The sequence below is a fragment of the Trachypithecus francoisi genome, unplaced genomic scaffold (genome assembly GCF_009764315.1).
Source record: "Trachypithecus francoisi isolate TF-2019V2 unplaced genomic scaffold, Tfra_2.0 Lachesis_group4, whole genome shotgun sequence".
Classification (NCBI taxonomy): domain Eukaryota; kingdom Metazoa; phylum Chordata; class Mammalia; order Primates; family Cercopithecidae; genus Trachypithecus; species Trachypithecus francoisi.
Genome location: NW_022681469.1, coordinates 4,300,402 through 4,319,519, shown reverse-complemented (window position 1 = coordinate 4,319,519; position 19,118 = coordinate 4,300,402). Strand labels below are relative to the sequence as shown.

The following is a 19,118-nucleotide window of genomic DNA, read 5'->3' as shown; positions in this document are numbered from 1 at the left end:
AGCAGAAGCCAAGGAAGTGAGGGTTAAGGAATAGTCGACGGTCAAGCGCTTCAGAAGGAGTGGGAAGTGTCTGACAGTGCACACCAACTGTCACAGTGACATGGTGCCCACAAAGCTCAAGTGCCACAAGGGCAACACCCTCTTCCACGTCCCCTCTCTGCAGCAGGGAGCTTTCTTTTTCACTTATTAAACTTTTGCTCCAACCTCGAAAAAAAAAAAAAATAAAGTGACCCACAAGCTAGACAGCCTTTTCAGAATACTTTACTGACCACTAATACATATGAACTAGAGAAGAGGCTCAATATTTAATAAGTGAAAAAACAACGGTCGCTGGCCATGGGCCACTTTAACCTTTCCTCCTTCCCTTGACCTCTAAGCATTTTCAGCTTCACTCATTCATTCGACTGGACTTCAGAAAAGACACCCCTCCTTTTCCTATCCTCCAGTCTGTTTCTGATCCTACTGCCTTCTTCATGAGTCTCCCTGTCCATAGCTATGTTCCCTCAACCTGTAAACAGTGAAATTGCCCACATCCTTCCACACGCTTGTGATGCAACACAGATCCCTCCCCAGCCCTCTCTTCCTCAGGCACCTTCTCTATTTTCTTCTCAGGACAAATTTCCTGAAGAGTCTAACCTTTCTGTTCTCAGTTTCCATTCACTCTTCAACTCCCTGCAATCCAGCCCCTTCCACCAACACTCTACCAAAAACACTTGACTCGGTTTTCACGAACTTTGAGGATGCCAAAACCAATAGCTTCTCCTCAATCTCCACACTACTGAATATCTTAATAGATTTATCTCGTCACTCTGCTCCAGATATAGTCATCATCCTGATGTATCCCAAACGCACAAATGCCTCATTCCTCAGCACATAGCTCCACATGAAAATCTTCCTTCGTGTTCTTAATTTCTGCTTATCTCAAAACCCAACTGAAATGACATTTCAGTGGTGTCTACTCTGCACCCCAGTGGAGAAATCTGCTACACCTTGTACTGTGATGTGTGCTCCCTTCCCCACCAACGAGGGGCGCTCAAGGGCAGGTACCATGCCCTCTTCACCTCTGTATTATACCTGGCACCTAGTCCATGCCTGCCTCATACTAGATGGTCAACATATGAACTCATAATTCACAATCACAAGAGTCAGAGAATCAGATGTCCAGGCTCGAAACTTTTCAGAAAATATACTGTTTCAGATGAAAGCGGTTTGCCAAGGACATTTTTAAGCACTAAGATTTCATTCATAGTCGATTAAATATGGTTCCAGTTCAACTTGTTCCAGGTTTTCAGTAACATTTGGTTCAACTCCCCTGTAAGAGCCAAAGTCCTAAAATGAAACATGAAGGCAAGGAAGGAGGGGGAAGAGAAAAATGGTGGACAGAAAAAAAAAAAGGGGGGGGGTCGTAGAATCATCATCAATACTCGAAAAAGCTCATGCCGTTAGAGGCACTCATTTTGACCACTCCGTGTTCAGCAACCGTTTTACTCTTTAAATTCAAAGATATAAGTCTTTTTGTGGGGGGGGGGGGGGTCTCGCTGTTGTTGCCCGGGCTGGAGTGCAATGGCGCAGTCTCAGCTCATTGCAACCTCCACCTCCCGGGTTCCAGCAATTCTCCTGCCTCAGCCTCGTGAGTAGCTGAGACTACGGGCGCCCGCCACCACGCCCGGCTAATTTTTGTATTTTTAGTAGAGACGAGGTTTCACCATGTTGGCCAGGCTGGTCTTGAACTCCTGGCCTCAGGTGATCCACCCGCCTTGGCCTCCCAAAGTGCTCGGTTTACAGGCGTGAGCCACCACGCCCGGCCTTGAAGTCTCTTTACCCTAAAGTTACAGAGCAAAAAGGATCCAAAAAAGTTGTTACTAAGATACAAGGACGAACCACAAAAAGGCCAAGATCAGCAATTCCTTCTACACCATCCAAGTTTATCTGCTAAATATGAGTCTCCGCCCTTCCAGGCCTAATCTGATCACTGGGCATCCCCATTCTCCAAGGTGGGAGCCACTGATGTCACATCCAAGGCAACATAATCGGACAGTTAAACTTTTGAGAAGGAAATATTTTGAAGATTAACCTGAAGAGGATATTCAACTAAGATGCATTCCTACCACGGACTGATAACTGTGTGACATCAAACAGATGTATTATTATAGGAATACTAAGGAAAACCCACCATATCCTTTGGCGTGAGCCCAAACTACACAAAATTAAATGTGTAATGGGATGGTGTTACCAGGGTACCGTAAAATTAATCGTCCAACTGGAAAAATCAAGGAAGACGAATGCCAGCCCCCACGTGCAGGGACACAGGTTGGAAGGGAGCGCTCCTCAGCCCCGCACAGGACGGCAGCTGCCCGGGTGGCGGAGGCGGCCACGGCGGGACACGGCCACGGTCCCCGCCGGCCGAGAGAGCCTGGGGACCCCGCGCGAGCTGCCCTGGCTGGGGATCCCGGCGCCCCTCGTCCGCCCTCAGAGCCGCTCTCCCGGGATCCCAGACGCCCGGCGCGGGGAAGGGGGAGACGCGACCCGGCGCCAGTCCCGCTCAGCAAAGGAGCCGAGAGCGAGGGGGCCCGTTGGGTGGGGGGCGGCGACCCTAGGGCCGCAGGCCGGGGGCTCAGGGCACGCACTAGGGGCCGAGGCACAGAGCCCCCGCCGCCCTGGCCGCCCTCCCTCCCGCACTCCCCTGTGCCCCGGCCTCCCGCGCCCACCCCGCGGTCGCCTCTGCCCTCCGCGCAGTCAGGCCGGCGGCCTCGGCGGACCCGACGCTCTGCGCCCGGCGCGCGCCCGCGACAGGAGCGGGGACGGGGACGGGAACGGGGACGGACGGGGACGGGGACGGGGACGCGGACGCGGGAGGAGGCCGCGGCAGGAGCGGGCGCGGTACCTGCGGGTCGATGTCGCCCACCGCGTAATACTTGACCTCCCTGAACATCTCCTCAGGAACTTTGAGCGCCTGGTCCGACATGATCGCGGCGGCCCGGGAGGCTCCGCGGCAGCGCCCGGCCCCGCCCACCCCCCGCCCCCGGCCCCGCGGCGCCCGGCGCCCCCGCTCGCCCCGCCAACGGCACTGCCCGCGCGGCCCGGGCCGGGTCCTGCGAATCGGGGTCCGCTCCCCCGCCCTCCGCGCCCCCGCCCGCGCCCGCGCCGAGCGCCCGAAGCGCGGGAGCCGCGCGCGCCCTGCGGGACGCACCATCCCACCCCGGCCACCGAGGGGGAGCGCCGAGGAGCCGCCCGGCCTCCAGCAACGTCCCGCGCCTCTGCCGCCACCCACGACTCCGGGGGAGCTGGGGCCCGCCGACCCGCTCTGGATCTTGCGGTTCCATCTCCGCAGCTCTTCAACGAGGGATCCCGGGGAACGAGGTGAAACCCGCGCCCCCCTCGGCGGGGCCGGAGTGAGCCGGTCCCGGGAAGGAGGGGAGCGGGCAGGCCCCTCCCGTCACCACACGCGGCTGCTCGGGGGCAGCGCATGCGCGCGGCGGAGGGGCGGGGCCTCGGGGCAGCGAGTGAGAGCTGGAGCCGGGCTGCGGCCTCCTCGGGCTACTTGGCCCCGGGCAGCGTGGGTTTGGGTGTCCCGGCTGTTCTCAGTGGCCGCGGCCGGACCTGGAGTAGTGGCTGAGCCGCTCTGGCCGAGCAAGGCGCGGGTCGCCGGTCTACACCGCGCTGGACCCGGCTCCGCCGTGACGGAATTCCCGAGGCCGCAGCGTCACGCAAGACGCGCACTGGAGGCCGCCGCGGCGAGTCCTGGGGTCTCCGCCAGGCCTCGACGCCCGAGCTGGGGACGTGCTGGAGGGACGCCCGGCCCCGCCGCTGCCCGAGACCCCTCTGTCCCGGCCGGGCCCGGCCTGGTGCCTGGGGTCGTGTCCGGTCCGCGCTGGAGGAGAGTCCCAGACGGCAGAGCCCGCGGTGCAGCTCCAGCCCGGGAAAGCCCCGCGTTCAACAGGTTAATACTACACAGCGGCGATTCTAATGCTCATGCTTTTATTTACAGCTCGCCTCCCTTCTGCCAAGATTCACAGAACACGGCAGAGTGGCCTCGGGATCACCTGCCCGAGACACCTGCACGACCGGAAGTTGGGATAAGAAATAAGGCCGTGATGACGAACGCAGCCTTTCACGTTTATTTCCAATCTCACAACAAACCGGAGACCAGGAACTCTTGGGTGATTGTCGGAACATTACCTAGTCCTAAAACTGTGGAGCATTGGTTTCTAAAGGAATCTGAGACAGGCCCGCAGTGTCTTCTCCACATGCCTTAAGTCTCTTCTGCAAAGCAGAAAACCATTTTTAAGTAAATGTTAGTGAAATTGGTTTTAAAAAAGAGAAAAGTCCGGGCGCGGTGGCTCACGCCTGTAATCCTAGCACTTTAGGAGGCCGAGGTGGGCGGATTGCCTGAGTTCAGGAGTTCGAGGCCAGCCTGGGCCACACGGTGACGCCCCGTCTCTACTAAAATACAAAAAATTAGCCGGGCGTGGCGGCGCGCGCCTGTAATCCCAGCTACTCGGGAGGCTAAGGCAGGAGAATGGCTTGAACCCGGGAGGGTGAGGTTGCAGTGAGCCGAGATCACGCCACTGCACTCCAGCCTGGGCGACAGAGCGAGACTCCGTCTTTTCAAAAATAAAGAAAAAGAAAAGGCTTTCAAAATTACTTTGTGGTACACTAATATGACAGATTGGATCACTTTCCAGGCTTTAAGTTGGCCTTTGTTCTACCTTTTTTTAGTGTATGATAAAATTTGTGTTGGTTCCTTGATCAGCATGCAGTGAACGCTGGCTCTTGTTAATCAGGTGAATACAGTTCTGTCTTTACATTTGTATGTATGTCATGAGTGGTTTTGTACGGGCAAGAGGTAAACAACACATTTAAATATGCTTAATGATTTATCATTCCAGTGGTTTCTGGTTTTTTTAGTCTTTTTCATTTGTCTGTTGAACAGTCTGAAACATCCCTATTCTAAGGCTAAAAAATTTCTTTTACAAACTTAGGTTAAGCATTCCTAATCTGAAATCCAAAATACTCTAAAATTCGAAATTTTTTGCGTGCTGACGTGACCCCACAAATGGAAAATTCCAGAAGTGTCCTCATATAACACTGGGTCACAGTCAAATCACAAGCTTGGTGTGGTGGGCACCTGTAATGCCAGCTACTCGGGAGGTTGAGGCAGGAGGATTGCTTGAGTCCAGGAGTTTGAGTCCCGCCAGGACAATACAGCGAGACCCTGTCTGTAAACAAAACAAAAACATTTTTTTAAAAAACGCCACCAAAACTTTGCTTTCATGCACAAAATTATTTAAAATATATAACCTTACCTTCAGGCTATGAGGGTAAGCTAAGGTGTATGTGAAACAAATGAATTTCCCTTTTAGACTTGGGTCCCATTCCCAAGATATCTTATTATGTATATGCAAATATCCCAAATCAAAAATATCTGAAATACTTTTGTCCCAGGCATTTCAGATAAAGGTTACTCAACCTGTAATAAAAACAGAGTGCTTGCCTGAAGGAAAAACCCAGAATTTATCATCCGTCCTTAAAATTTTTATGACATCCTTTGTAATCAGGAAACCTTTTAATACCTAATAATATATTTGATATATTCTGGTATATATTTTTCATTATGAAAAATCATTCTATGTTGGGAACATATCAGTGTAATAAATATGTTAGATCCAAAATACAGATCATGCCTTTTTATCAACCTGTGTGAGAGAACTTATTTATCCTTTTTTTTCTTTTATTTATTTATTTGTTTGTTTGTTTATTTATTTTTTGAGATGGAGCCTCACTCCGTCACCCGGGCTGGAGTGCAATGGCGTGGTCTTGGCTCGCTGCAACTTCTGCCTCCTCGGTTCAAGCGATTCTCCCGCCTCAGCCTCCTAAGTAGCTGGGACTACAGGCGTGTGCCACCACATCTGGCTAATTTTGGTATTTTTAGTAGAGACAGGCTTTCACTGTGTTGACCAGGCTGGTCTTGAACTCCTGACCTTGTGATCCTCCTGTCTCGACCTCCCAAAGTGCTGGGATTATAGGCGTGAGCCATCGCGCCTGGCCCTCCTTTTGTTTTGCGTGGTTAAACACAAACTAAGCATGTGATTTTATGTTAAAAGACCTGAAGTGGACCTCAACCAGGTGTTTTATTTTGTAAATTAAGAAAGCAATTTGTAACGTTCAAAAGAACAAGCTTACCCTACTTCAGGTTCTGATGGTCAATAAGGCAAACTGGGATTAAGCAATCTGCTATGTAAGGCCGGCGTAGTGGCTCACCCCTATAATCCCAGCACTTTGGGAGGCCAAGGCAGGCAGATCACTGGAGGTCAGGAGTTCAACACCAGTCTGGCCAACATGGTGAAAGCCTGTCTCTACTAAAAATACAAAAATTAGCTGGGCATGGTGGCATGTGCCTGTAATCCAGCTTCTTCAGAAGCTGAGGCAGGAGAATGACTTGAACCTAGGAAGCAGAGGTTGCAGAGAGCCGAGATCACACTACTGCACTCCAGTTTGGGCGGCAAAGTGAGACTCTAAATAAATAAATAAATCTGCTATTTAAAACCCCATCAACTAGTCAGAATTTGTAAAATACCACATGTGAACTGTGCAAGGTGGTCCACACAAGTGGATCTTATGGCAACAGCATCAGGAAGGCCTGGAGGCAGTGTCACACAAAGAAAATGTACCTCAGAGAGTCTCCAATACTACTACTTGGCCAGTAATGAAAAATAAAAATGTTTATATTAGGTTAATTTCGTGTGAATAAAGTATGTTCTGAGGCAGTCTAAAAAACTAGCATCCTGACATCATGAAGAGTAACCCATCTAGCAGAGGACGTAAAGATGGCAAGTCAATTTTTAAAGACAAGTGGTAAACTCATAGAAATTATCTTCCCCAAAATGGCCATATGCGAAGTTATAGGAACAAAATATCGTGTCGACAGTGCTGTATCTTATTCACAGTTAAATAAAATTCTTATTACTGGTTTTGTGACACTTCAAGGATGAGCCATTTTAGTGTGATAACTATCAATTTATTAACCAGAAGCTTTGCATTTGTTTAATTTGAAGCATATCACTTCCAGATATGACACTGAGCATTAATATTTTTAGACTTTCCCCAAGTAAATAGAATGTTAATTTTGTTGGTGATTGGCCTTTGGAGAATTAAACAGCCTGCTTACTGCCAATCCTAGTTCAGTAAATATGGTAATATGTTTCTCATTTTCTGTTTTGCACAATTAGATAACCTAAGCCTAGGAAAAATAAAAAATTAGAAAAAAAAGTAGAGTTGGGGATATTTAACTCAAATTGCACTTACTGGTGGACACTCGAGGCAGTTATTTAGATTATTTGCAACTGGCTTTTTAAAAATGTATTTCTGTATCGTATACAGCAGTCTCAGTCTTCATCTCTCCAGTTCAGCTAGCCATACATCCCTTAAAATTAGATATTTTTAATGTTTAGTAAACCTTTAGTTTGGATTTATAGACAACATTTAACATGCTCATGAAAGGGTCAGAATACTCAAGTTTCTAGCACAAACAGGCCATAGTTTAATTGCAGGAGAAACTGCGAACTCAAAAGAGCTCTGCTTCTCTGTAGGAAAGATGCCATCAGTGGACCTACAGGGCACAGTTGCCACCAGCGTCATGTAGCTATTCAGTGTCGGAAAACTAGAAATCACAAGTTAAGAAAAAGTGTAGATTACCCCAAATTCGATACCCAGAAGCAACCACTATTGAAATCCTTCTAGACCTTGTCCCATATAAATACATTTCTTTCCCTAAAAAAAATTACACCCCATACTCTGCCACTTCAGAAAAATCAAGACTGTCTTTCCATGTCAGTAAATATCTATATCATTTAGTGGATACATAATACTCCCTTGTTTGAATGTACAATATTTTATTTAATTCTGTATTGTTGCACATGTGTTGTTTCGGATTTAACAGTTACAGTACTCCAGTGAAGCAATCGTCTTAAAATATGAACACATGTATAAAGTATTATAATGTTCCATCCTTTAAGGTTAGAAACAACGTCCCATACCTGTCTCCCATCACTCTGAGGACAGTACAGTAGCAGGATCAGTGATTTTCAGCCATGGGCAATTTAGTCCCCTATGGCACATTTGACAGTGGGGACATTTTTGGTTGTCACAACTAGGGGGGAGGGGATAGGAAGCTGCTAAACATTATGCAAAGCACAGGACCATCCTCCGTGACAAAGGACTCGTGCAAATGTCAATAGTGCCACTGTTGAGAAACCTGCGTTAAGATCGTGTTGTAACTACATTTCAGTGGAATAAGACTTTGAAGGTTTTGACCGGGCACAGTGACTCACGCCTGTAATCCCAACACTTTGGGAGCCCGAGGCAGGTGGATCACTTGAGGTCAGGAGTTCGAGACCAGCCTGGCCAACATGGTGAAACCTCATCTCTTACTAAAAATACAAAAACTAGTTGGGTGTGGTGGCGCGCGCCTGTAATCCCAGTTACTCGGGAGGCTGAGGCACGAGAATGGCTTGAACCAGTGAGGTGGAGGTTGCATTGAGTCAAGATTGCACCACTGCACTCTGTCCTGGGTGACAGATCTAGACTCTGTCTCAAAAAAAAGAAAGTTTTCTTGCACATAACGCCTTGGTGGCTTGCTTCGGACAGCTTTCTTCCAAATGGGACTTGGCTTCTGTCATCCTGGGGCTTTGCCAGCTATACAGATGAGGACAAAGCACATAGAGTATCCTGCTGCAGGTTCTATGCCTGAGCTAGCAAAAGTGGCACACATTCCTCCAGCCATTTCCACTGGCCAGAACCTGGTCTCCTGACACCTCCGTAAGCTGCAAAGGAGACTGCTGGTTGATGTGGTCTTCTTACATGTCTAAGAAAAGAAAATGACATTGATGGTATCTTGCCAATTTTTGCCATTTTTGGTTTTCAAAAAAAGTCTTATATAAATTAAGATTAGAGAGTGTAATATAATATAACACAAAATTCTCTCTTTTTTTTTTTTTTTTTGAGACGAGTCTCGCTCTGTCACCCAGGCTGGAGTGCAGTGGCCGGATCTCAGCTCACTGCAAGCTCCGCCTCCCGAGTTTACGCCATTCTCCTGCCTCAGCCTCCCAAGTAGCTGGGACTACAGGCACCCGCCACCTCGTCCGGCTAGTTTTTTGTATTTTTTAGTAGAGACGGGGTTTCACCGTGTTAGCCAGGATGGTCTCGATCTCCTGACCTCGTGATCCGCCCGTCTCGGCCTCCCAAAGTGCTGGGATTACAGGCTTGAGCCACCGCGCCCGGCCTAACACAAAATTCTCAATTTCAAAAAAATACCCTTTAGCTACTCAGTAGATATTTGTTGAATTTGAGGTTACTGGCTTTATACATAGAGGATTAAGTGTATTCTTTATCCCTCCTGGCCAAATGGCAAAACCCCATCTGTACTGAAAATACTAAAAAATTAGCAAGGCGTGGTGGTACACACCTGGAATCCCAGCTACCCGGGAGACTGAGGCACAAGGATCGCTTGAACCCGGGAAGCAGAGGTTGCAGTGAGCTGAGATCACGCCAGCCTGGGCAACAGAGTGAGAGTCTGTCTCAAAAATAAACAACAAAAACAGCATTCTTTTTAAAAAAGCAAACACAAGGTAGTTCTCCGAGGCATGTGAGTGATGTGTTAGATATCTTCCATTTGTCCCACTCCCCAGGTCAGATCTGTACTCCGTCCTGCTCCACCTTTTTTTCCGCCCTGGGTGCTGACCTGAGCAGATTATATAAGTAGAATCCCTTGCACATTGGCTTCTAGTTGAATTTGGTCAATGGGGAGCCCCAGCTGAAGGCTGGGAAGTGAGGGGAGGGAGGAGAGAGGTATTAGGGTGTTTATTTCCCAGGTTCCTCGTCAGCTTGCCTTGAGCTGGCAGAGGAGCCCGTTCTGTACAACTCTCTCCTTCCAGGTCCTGGGAATCTTTCCTTCGTCTCATCACTTGGACCTACGGGTGGTGAGGGCTCACCTGCTTCTCCCCCCAGCTCCCTTCACTCTCCATGCATCCCACCTACACCTTTGCAAGTAGTCCCTTGATAAACCTTCTCAGATGATTGTAATTTGAGTGTGCTGCTCCCAGTGATAAACCTTCTCAGATGATTGTAGTTTGAGTGTGCTGCTCCCAGTGGTGACCCTGTTGTGATGGACAGGAAAATCTTACAGGGACAATGAGAAATTCTTAAAATATTGTGTCTGCTCTCAAAAAACTGACAAATATTGGGATGCACAAACCTAACACTAGTGGGATTCTGTAGAAATGCAGCAGAGATTTAGAAAAGAGGTTCCCGTGTGCCAGAACAGCTGGGGGAAAACTCTTGGATGGAGTGGGCTGAGGGGAGAGGAGAAACCACTGAAAAGAGGTCAGAATACTGATACTGCCAAATAAAAGGGTGCACATTTGGGATATTAAATAACTGATGATTTAAGGTAGAAATGGGGAATAATAAGAAATAATAGGCTGTGTCTAGCGTATGAAGATCTTGGGACCTCATCAGAGGAGGTTGTTGCATTTGACTTAGCATAGTTCTGGGGCTGTGAAAACAGAAAAGAAAATTGCTTACCAGCTATTTGAAGTTAAGTACTTGGTGACAAGCTGGCTGTGGGATTGACTGTTTACTCACGTTGTGGGTAAACAAAAAGACATATTGAATCTTAACTCAGATTTTAACCCCTGGTACCTGTGAGTGTGACCTTATTTGGAAATGGGGTCTTTGCCCACATCTTTAAGATGAGGTCCTACTGGATGAGGATAGGACCTAAATCCAGTCACTGGTGTTCATATAAGAAGAAAATTTGAACACAGACACCCAGGAGAGTGCCAAGTGATGACCGCGTCAAGGGTTGGAATGATGTGTCTGGAAGCTGAGGAACACCAAGGTTGTGGCAGTCACTAGAAGCTGGAAGAGGCCAGGACATCCCCTCCCCTAACACCTTCAGAGGAAGCACGGCCTGGCCACCACCTTGATCTTGGATTTCTGGCCTCCAGAACTGAGAGAATGAATGTCTATTGGTTAAGCTGCCAGTACATGGCACTTTGTTACAGTAGTCCTAGCAAACTAACATTCAGCACATCTGAAGTGTAGTCAAGAAGAAGCTAGAAATTAAGATGTCGGACCATGTTTGGAATTGATTTAAGCCAAACAGCGTACTATGTGTGCCCTGCTAAAAATTATAATAATGAGAAACTGTTATAGCCTAAGAGTGACCCCAGGATTTGTAACTGACTTTGAGTGCCCAAGAACTGCATAAATCTATTAAGATAAACTTATTTCAGTTCCTTGCTTTCATTTCTTTCCATGTTTTCTCTTTTTTCCTATTAATATGTACACATCCAGTGGACTTTTGAAGCCCGGGTGGGTCTAGTGGTAAGCTTTCACTGCTAGGTTATGCTGTGGGAACTAACTCCCAAAGTTCAGTGGCCTAAACAAAGCTCACTTCTCACTCATGTGTTGGGCAGGCATGGCTCTGCTGCTCTTCTTTCTGGAACCTCTGCAGAAGGCATAGGCTGTTCTGGTGACCAAGGGGAAAGAAGAATGGCAGAACCATGCAATAGCTATAAAACTTCTCTTTGGAATTCACACACATTCCATTTGAAAGTCAGTCTCGTTGCTGAACCTGATGTCAGTGTGGAGGTGAATCTGTTCCTCCCACAGGGAGTCACTCCAGGTCACGGCAGAGTGGGCAGGGGTATGTCATCTTCCTGGGAATACAGCAAATAACTGAGGACAGCAGTGTGTTCTACCAGTGTTCCCTGTCAGTCACAAACGTGAACGTGTGTCCCTTCTGTACTCCACGTGCGTGTCTTTTGAGAAGAAATTGCAAAAATTCCACTCAATGATGCACCAGGCCCAAAGTGCAGGTGCTCATGGGGGCCTCTGCATCTACTCTAGATGCGTCTTCTCTCAGTCTAGTAACAGGTGGATGCCCCTCTTCCGTGACACGCTGTGGAGCTGGGAGAGACCACTCCATTGAGAACGGAGAATAAATACAGGCTGACCCAGTCGCTGGTCCAGAGCGCGACGGGCATCCCTGTGGGTGGATGTAGGGAGGGTCCCCCACCTCAACTGTCACTAACAGTTAAACTTCAGTAAATTACGTTGTAGCTGCGCACAACTTCCAAATCTCATGACTCTGCGCTCACAGACGCAAGAGTGAGGTTCGAGGAGTTGGCCTGTGAAGGTACTTGATCACTGCGTGGTAAGAACCCATGGATAAAAACTTTCCTTTCTTTGCCCCATTTTTTGAGACATTTCACCAGGTTCCTCAGAAAGGGCCCCATTGATCTTGCACTGAGTCCCTTGGGTGGTCAGTTTGGTCACACATCCCACCCTCCCTGTTTCACCCCCTGCCCCCGCACCCCTGCTCCCTGGGGTCACTTTCCCAGTTAAACAATTTGCACACAAGCCCTTGCCCAGGCCCTGCTCTGAGAGGGGCAATTTGGAGAACCCAAGCCAGAACCAAAGCAAGTGACAAGGCAAAGCCCGCAGTGAACAGGGCAAGAACTATAATCCTACAGGAGAGCAACCCATGGAGGGGAACAATACACAACAAGCAACTGCGGTGGAAAAGTGGTGTTGTGGCTCTTGTTTCTTTGGTTGGGTTTTGGTTGTGGCTAAAGACAAGGTTCACCGTCCTCAGAGCATCTTAAGAGTTAGGATAATGCCATGGTTTCTAGCACATAACCATGGGTTTTCACTATTCAGAACTGTTTAATTTGCCCAGCAAGTAATTCCTTCCAGTTTTCCAGAAAGTATAAATACGTTCACCAATTGCTGGTTCTTTAAAGTTAATGATTCTTCACACTGTGTTATCTACATTTGTCTGGGGCAGCTAAATTACTCCCAGGAACTTTGCACACACAACTGAGCACAAGCTTAAGTGGCATTATTAGGTGGCGTCCAGAAGCTGAACTTGTTCAGAGTCCGTGAACCAGCAGGGAGACAGCCTAGCATGGGACTCATACCTGCATCTTCTCAGAAAGAGGTGTGTATTCGCAGAGGAGCTGCTGCTTTTACACAACAGTTGATTTAGACCTAACCTTTGTAGGTCTAGCTTAGAGATGGACAAGTCCTAGGACTAAAACGAAAGTACAAGTCTAGGAAATGACAAAATATTTTCTAAGTCAGGAGTGGCCAGCCTGTAGAGTGATTGAAGACTTCTATTGTTTCATGGATTGCCTTTGAAGCATGTGAAAATAAAACTGTTGTCACGAATGGCGTTGGTCATTTGATTAAAAACACCCAGCAGCATTAACATGCCAATTGAGCACACTTGTTCACGGTAATTAAAAACTGAATGAATTAAGGATTCAAGTTTTAGAGGAGAAATTGTGCCCATCACTTCTACTAGTGCTTTCTAACACCTTGATTAGACGGGCTACACTTAATTCCTGTGGAAGCTCATCGGTCCCAGATGTAGGAAATACATTCTGAAGAAAGAGAGTCCTGAAATTTGGGAGATTCCCTACAAATTGGGCTACTTACTCACTTTCTGGTCAGCAAGACCAAGTGTCTATTGAAGATATTCTCTGCTGGCAAATGCTTTACAGCACTGGCTTTTGGGAATCCATATTTGCTCACCCACTCGTACCCCACAGAGTGCCCCATGTGCTTGTCAGTTGCATGGAGCCTGAGAACAATGTAAAAAAATATTCCTGGCAGGGTATCTGCTTAGATATTTTCAAGCTTAGAAAAATCATTTTTCATACCTGTAATCCTAGCACTTTGGGAGGCTGAGGCAGGTGGATAGCTTGAGGTCAGGAATTCGAGACCAGCCTGGCCAACATGGTGAAACCCTGTCTCTACTAAAAATACAAAAATTAGCCAGTTATGGTGGTGAGTGCCTGTAATCCCAGCTACTTGGGAGGCTGAGGCATGATAATTGCTTAAACCCAAGAGGTGGAGGTGGCAGTGAACTGAGAGCATGCCACTGCACTTCTAGCCTGGGCAGCAGAGCGAGACTCTGTCTTAATAAGAAAAAAAGAAAAAAGGAAAAGAAAAAGTATTTGTAATGGCACCAAGCAACACAACCTTATTCTTTATTTGGTTGTTACTCTGAGACATTTCCCAGAGGTTAGGAATTTATACCCAAAAATAATGTTGACAGGCATGACAGTTTGGGGTTGAGCAGAGAGTTGGGCTTGTTTGCAAAGTATCTCTTTAGTTTTATCTCAGACATTTCACCATTCACCAGCTAATTAATGAAGATCCTAAGCCAAGATCTGGTTCTGTATCATACCACCCTGAAAAGATTTTAACAGCGTCTCCAACTCTAACTGCCTGATCTGTCGCTCCTATTTAACACTGTGTCCGTCTCCGAGATGACGGGAGTCAATCTCACCTTTTTCAGAGACTACACTAAGGTTGAGAAAGGTGAGGCCCAAGGAATTCAAGTGACTTTCTCATTGTCACAGTTACTGGCAGAGTTTGGGTTACACTCTCCTTTTTAGACTTATTCTAATTCATTCTTTAAAAACATTGAAAGGAAAGAGTTTAATTTCATATACAATAGAAATAGTAAAGAAGTAAACTCTCTAAAAGTAATAGCTATACTATGGAAAAATCTAACTTTATTTAGGTTGAACAGAGTATACAGATTTATATTTTTTGTAGCTAATATATATTTCTCTTTTGGAATTGGTTGAAGTGGAAGAGACAATTTTATGTTTAATGTCTCGTGTCAGTTTTAATTTTCTGATTTAATTAGTTTCCTAATTAGAAGGGGTTAAATTAATTAACCTTATTATTTACTATATATTTAATGATTTCTCCTCTATGGGGAGTTACTTAATTTTCAATAATTGGAAAGCTTCTGACGAGAGGGAATATTGCCAAGTCTTACACTTATTGTTTTATGATCAGTGGCAGGAATAAGACAGATTAAGGGGAATTTTAGGTGAGATATCAGATACTTGCAAAGGTGTTTCTCACTTGTTTTGAACCATGATGCATGTAAAAACTTGACTTGAGACACCATAATTTCTGTCCAATTTGAACTCAATGGCTATGTTATTTGTTTAAGCATAAAATACATCCTAGAATATAGACTTCTGTAAGAAATAGCCCTGTCACATGATCTCTGTTATAGACAATAAAATAATCATGACACATCAAATAATACTAAATTATAATGAAAAGGAGAGTTTCTGAAACTATCACCTGGTATACATGGCATAATAAAATATTTAGATTTTCCTTAGACTTGTCAGTGGACTAAATGGATGACATTTTTTGGGAAGACATAATAGATTGATAAGCCTAACAGCTATATGGCTTGAGGAAACCGATAAGCCATATTATTCCATGTTTATAAATATAAACAATTTGTGGATAACTATGTTTTCATGTAGCGATGTGTTTTCAGAGAGCAAAAATGAGGCTGCATCTACAAAATGGCTGATTTTGCCTTCTCTTCCCACTTTAGAAGGGCCTCTGCACGGAGATTTGAGCAGCCAGCCCTCTGCAGGCAGACGCGGACAGAGACAGGACACTGTTGCCCATTTTTCCCTCTCTCTGCATTGCCCCTTATCCACAGCACCACTACCTGGGAGAGGCCCTGATCCATCAAGAAGTTACGTGAGTAAAGCTTGGGTACTGGTATAGTTAAAAACACAAGCCCAGTGCATGTAGTCCAGTGAAGTGATCTGATGATAGGAAATCCACTGTAGTTGAACAAACCTGTACTGAGCACGTAGGTGAATTGCATACAGGCTTTGTGTTGCAGTCAAGGCCCGTCCATAGAATGACTGAGTTCCAGCCTGTAAGCAGCGTATCAGATGCCAACGTGAGTTGTGTAGGGTAATGGAATTCACAGTATGAGATGCGACAGAGACAGGGATGTTTTGGGAGGTCGTTTTTAGAGGAGGGGTCTTGAGAGACCTTCGAAGATCAACAGGAAGAGGAGGATGCCTGTTCCCTTTGGAAGGGAAGCCTGAGCAGAGGCCTGGGCTTGGGAATGAGCATGGTGGGGTGGCAGGACTAGCAGTCAGCTCCTGCCTGGAGGAAGATGTTGCGGGATGGAGTGCAGGAGACACGTACAAAGAAGCAGGTTGGACACCTTCAGGGAAAAGCTTTATATGAAGAAATGACTGTCCATATTTCTCATAGATTAGAATCCTACTATTTTAAATTCCTATCAAAAAATTTTACAGGCTGAAGTTGAGACTGTAAAAACTGGTATTCCATTTGATTCCATTTGGAAAATATCTGCTCCTATTCTGTTTTTATTTTATTTTATTTTTTATTTTATTGAGACAAGGTCTGACTCTGTCGCTCAGGGTGGAGTGTAGTGCTGCAATCTCGACTCACTGCAGTCTCTACCTCCCGGGTTCAAGCAAATTCTCCTGCCTCAGCCTCCAAGTAGCTGACAGTATAAATGCGTGCCACCACACCTGGCTAATTTTTGTATTTTTAGTAGAGACGGGGTTTCACCATGTTAGCCAGGCTGGTCTCAAACTCCTGACCTCAAGTGATCTGCCAGCCTCAGCCTCCCAAAATGTTGGGATTACAGGCGTGAGCCACCGTACCTGGCCTGCCCCTATTCAGTGTATAATAGCAGGCAAAGTAGTGCTGCTAGTTCCACAATATCCAAAAAAGTACTAGCTAGACAATGCTGACTCAATGCTTTGGTTCTAAAACATGCCATAGTTTCCCACCACTTGTAGACTGAAGTTCAATACCTTAGCCTGCCTTTCAGAGAACTCTCTAAGCTGTCGCTTTGTATCATGCACCCCCACTTGTGTACGCCATAGCCCAAGCACACCAGGCCCATGTCCTCCCACTCTCAGCAGACTAGATTACAGTACTTCACTCTCCAAACACATCCAGAACTTTCCCACCGCAGCCATGGCTGTGTTCCATCACCAGCAACCCTCTGCACACATGCACCTGTGCAAATCGCACCTGCTCTTCCTATGGCCAACCTTAGATGTCCCATTTCATGAAACATCTCTGATGCCTTGAGAAAGAATTTCTTTGGTCTCTTTGACTTGTGATTTACATACATATAAATAAATTATATAACTGGCAGCTCTTTGGCTTGGATCAAGGATGACTAACTCAACAACATGTGACAGAGTTCATCCCACCCAACATAATGGCTGGTGTGGTGCTGCTATGAACCATTTTCAGGGCAAGGAGTACAAACAAGGCTGGAGGGAGCCTCAAATGTGAGAGCTTGTCTTCATCCCAATACTTATATTTACAGTATCAAAAAGACTGTATTCTAAAATACTTTGCCATCTCATCACCACCACCACGCCACTCCCAACCCCTCCAGTACTAAAACAAGTTTTTGGTTTTAAGACAGGGTCTCGCTGTGTTGCCCAGGCTGGAAGTACAGTGGCGCAATCACAGCTCACTGCAGCCTCGACTTCACAGGGACCAAGCGACCTTCCCACCTCAGCCTCCCAAGTAGATGAGACCACAGGCACACACCACCGGCTACTTCTACAATTTTGTGTAGAAATGGGGTCTCAGGCTGGCTATGGTGGCTCATGCCTGTAATCCTAGCACGCTGGGAGGCTGAGGCCGGCAGATCACTTGAGGTCAGGAGTTTGAGACCAGCCTGGCCAACATAGTGAAACCCTGTCTCTACTAAAAGTACAAAAATTAGCCAGGCGTGGTGGTAGGTGCCTGTAATCCCAGCTACTCCAGGAGGCTGAGGCAGGAGAATCGCTTGAACCTGGGAAGCAAAGGTTGCAGTGAGACAGGATGGTGCCACTATACTCTAGTCTGGGTGACAGAGCAAGACTCCATCTCAAAACAAAACAAAACAAACAAACAAATAAAAAAGGAAGTTGGGTCCACTGTGTTGCCCAGGCTGGTCTCGAGCTCCTGAGCTCAAGCCATCCTCCCGCCTTGACCTCCCAAAGTGCTAGGATATCAGGCGTAAGCCACTGCACCTGGCCTAAAACAAGTTTTACTCTCCCTTAACTCATATTCCCTTCCATATTTAGTATGAGGCCTGATATCAAGGCCTGGATGATGAGTAAATATTTAAGGAGTGGATGGATGCATTTTGAATGAATTAACATCACTGCCAGGGAATTTTCACCTTTTAGGGCCTCTTTAAAGATAATCATCATAATACAGATTTAAAACTTATTCTAATAAGGTTTCCTTGTTCTATTTCATTATACTTTACAGCTGGAGAAGCATGTTTGGGAAGGTTAGATCAGGGGTCAGCAAACATTTTTCTGTAAAGGCCCAGATAGAAAATATTTTAGGCATTGTGGTTTATACAATCTCTGTTGTGACTTCTCGACTCTGCTGTTGCGGTGTGAAAGCAGCCACAGACGCTCTATGTAAAAATGAGCAAGACTGTGTTCCAATAAAACTTTATGTACAAAACCAGGCAGCAGGCCAGAGTTAGCCTTTGGGCCTTGGTTTGCTGACCCTGTGTTGGGTTTTCCAAGGTCACACACTAGCAAGTGGAAGAAACAAAGAAAGACTAAAACCCAACAGGTGTTCACTAACTAATGAGCCTCTTGACCCCCGTACAGCACTCTCCCTGCTTCACTGTGATAACTCTGTGGTCTCAGGAGGTCTGTCTGAATGCTTGACCATCAGGAAAACAAGGGAATTAGGGCTAATTAATTAGTCAAGACTTTGAAATCCACTGAGAAATGGGGCCTCATATTAAGTGCAAACTATCATCCTAAGTAATATACTTGTGGCACTTTCATTAAATTTTCTCTCAAATCTTGAAAAATAAGTATCTCCTAGCTGCCAAGATTTTCATCTTAGTATAATTATGAAGCCTCCCCAAATAATCATTCTCCAGTTTGCGATACTCAGTGGGGTCCAGCGCCAGCTGCGGAGACTGGATGGAGCTGTTTAATTTGAGACTTATTAGCACAGCACAGGTGAAAATGAAGAAAGTCTTAGTGCAATGTGCTCATCGTATGTTAAATATAAATGCTTATTGTTTAGTGAAGCTCATGGAATAAAAGAAGAGCACCCATCTAAAAGGAGTTAATTCAGTGTCTCTAGCAAGATAAATATAGGAATTTTAGGGACTTTTTCACAGGTATTCATAGAAACCGTTTTTTATTAGGAAAAAAGCAGATATTTCAACATGTTATAATAATTTTTGGGGG

General features: G+C 46.3%; 3 protein-coding genes across 8 annotated transcripts in view; 2 read left to right on the top strand and 1 right to left on the bottom strand.

The window, feature by feature from the left end:
- The window catches only part of PAXIP1 (PAX interacting protein 1), a 60,455-nt gene extending 57,165 nt beyond the window's left edge, over nucleotides 1-3,290 (bottom strand). For 2 of the 4 annotated variants that reach the window (XM_033194825.1, XM_033194826.1), the window contains exon 1: nucleotides 2,885-3,003. Coding sequence is in view for 2 of the 4 variants with exons in the window: in XM_033194823.1 (XP_033050714.1) it covers nucleotides 2,885-2,965 (81 nt within the window). In the remaining 2 variants the exon portion in view is untranslated. Of the gene's footprint in view, nucleotides 1-2,884; nucleotides 3,006-3,190 lie in introns of those variants that run through there. The other 2 variants (XM_033194824.1, XM_033194823.1) reach the window with 2 other exon arrangements.
- LOC117073653 (basic proline-rich protein-like) lies at nucleotides 2,964-10,103 on the top strand. 2 transcript variants are annotated; one of them, XR_004433307.1, is made up of 3 exons: nucleotides 2,964-3,360; nucleotides 3,989-4,784; nucleotides 9,933-10,103. XR_004433307.1 is itself a non-coding variant. In XM_033194830.1 (2 exons), the coding sequence occupies exons 1-2, from the start codon at nucleotides 2,964-2,966 to the stop codon at nucleotides 4,078-4,080; spliced, it is 489 nt and encodes a 162-aa protein (XP_033050721.1). In that variant the 3' UTR covers nucleotides 4,081-5,671. The 2 variants fall into 2 exon arrangements, 1 of the variants encoding a protein (XP_033050721.1); XM_033194830.1 differs by lacking the exon at nucleotides 9,933-10,103 and having other exon boundaries at nucleotides 3,989-5,671.
- The window catches only part of HTR5A (5-hydroxytryptamine receptor 5A), a 75,927-nt gene continuing 60,312 nt past the window's right edge, over nucleotides 3,504-19,118 (top strand). For both annotated transcript variants that reach the window (XM_033194829.1, XM_033194828.1), the window contains exons 1-2: nucleotides 3,504-3,940; nucleotides 15,443-15,594. The gene's annotated coding sequence lies outside the window, so the exon portion shown is untranslated. The remainder of the gene's footprint in view (nucleotides 3,941-15,442; nucleotides 15,595-19,118) is intronic.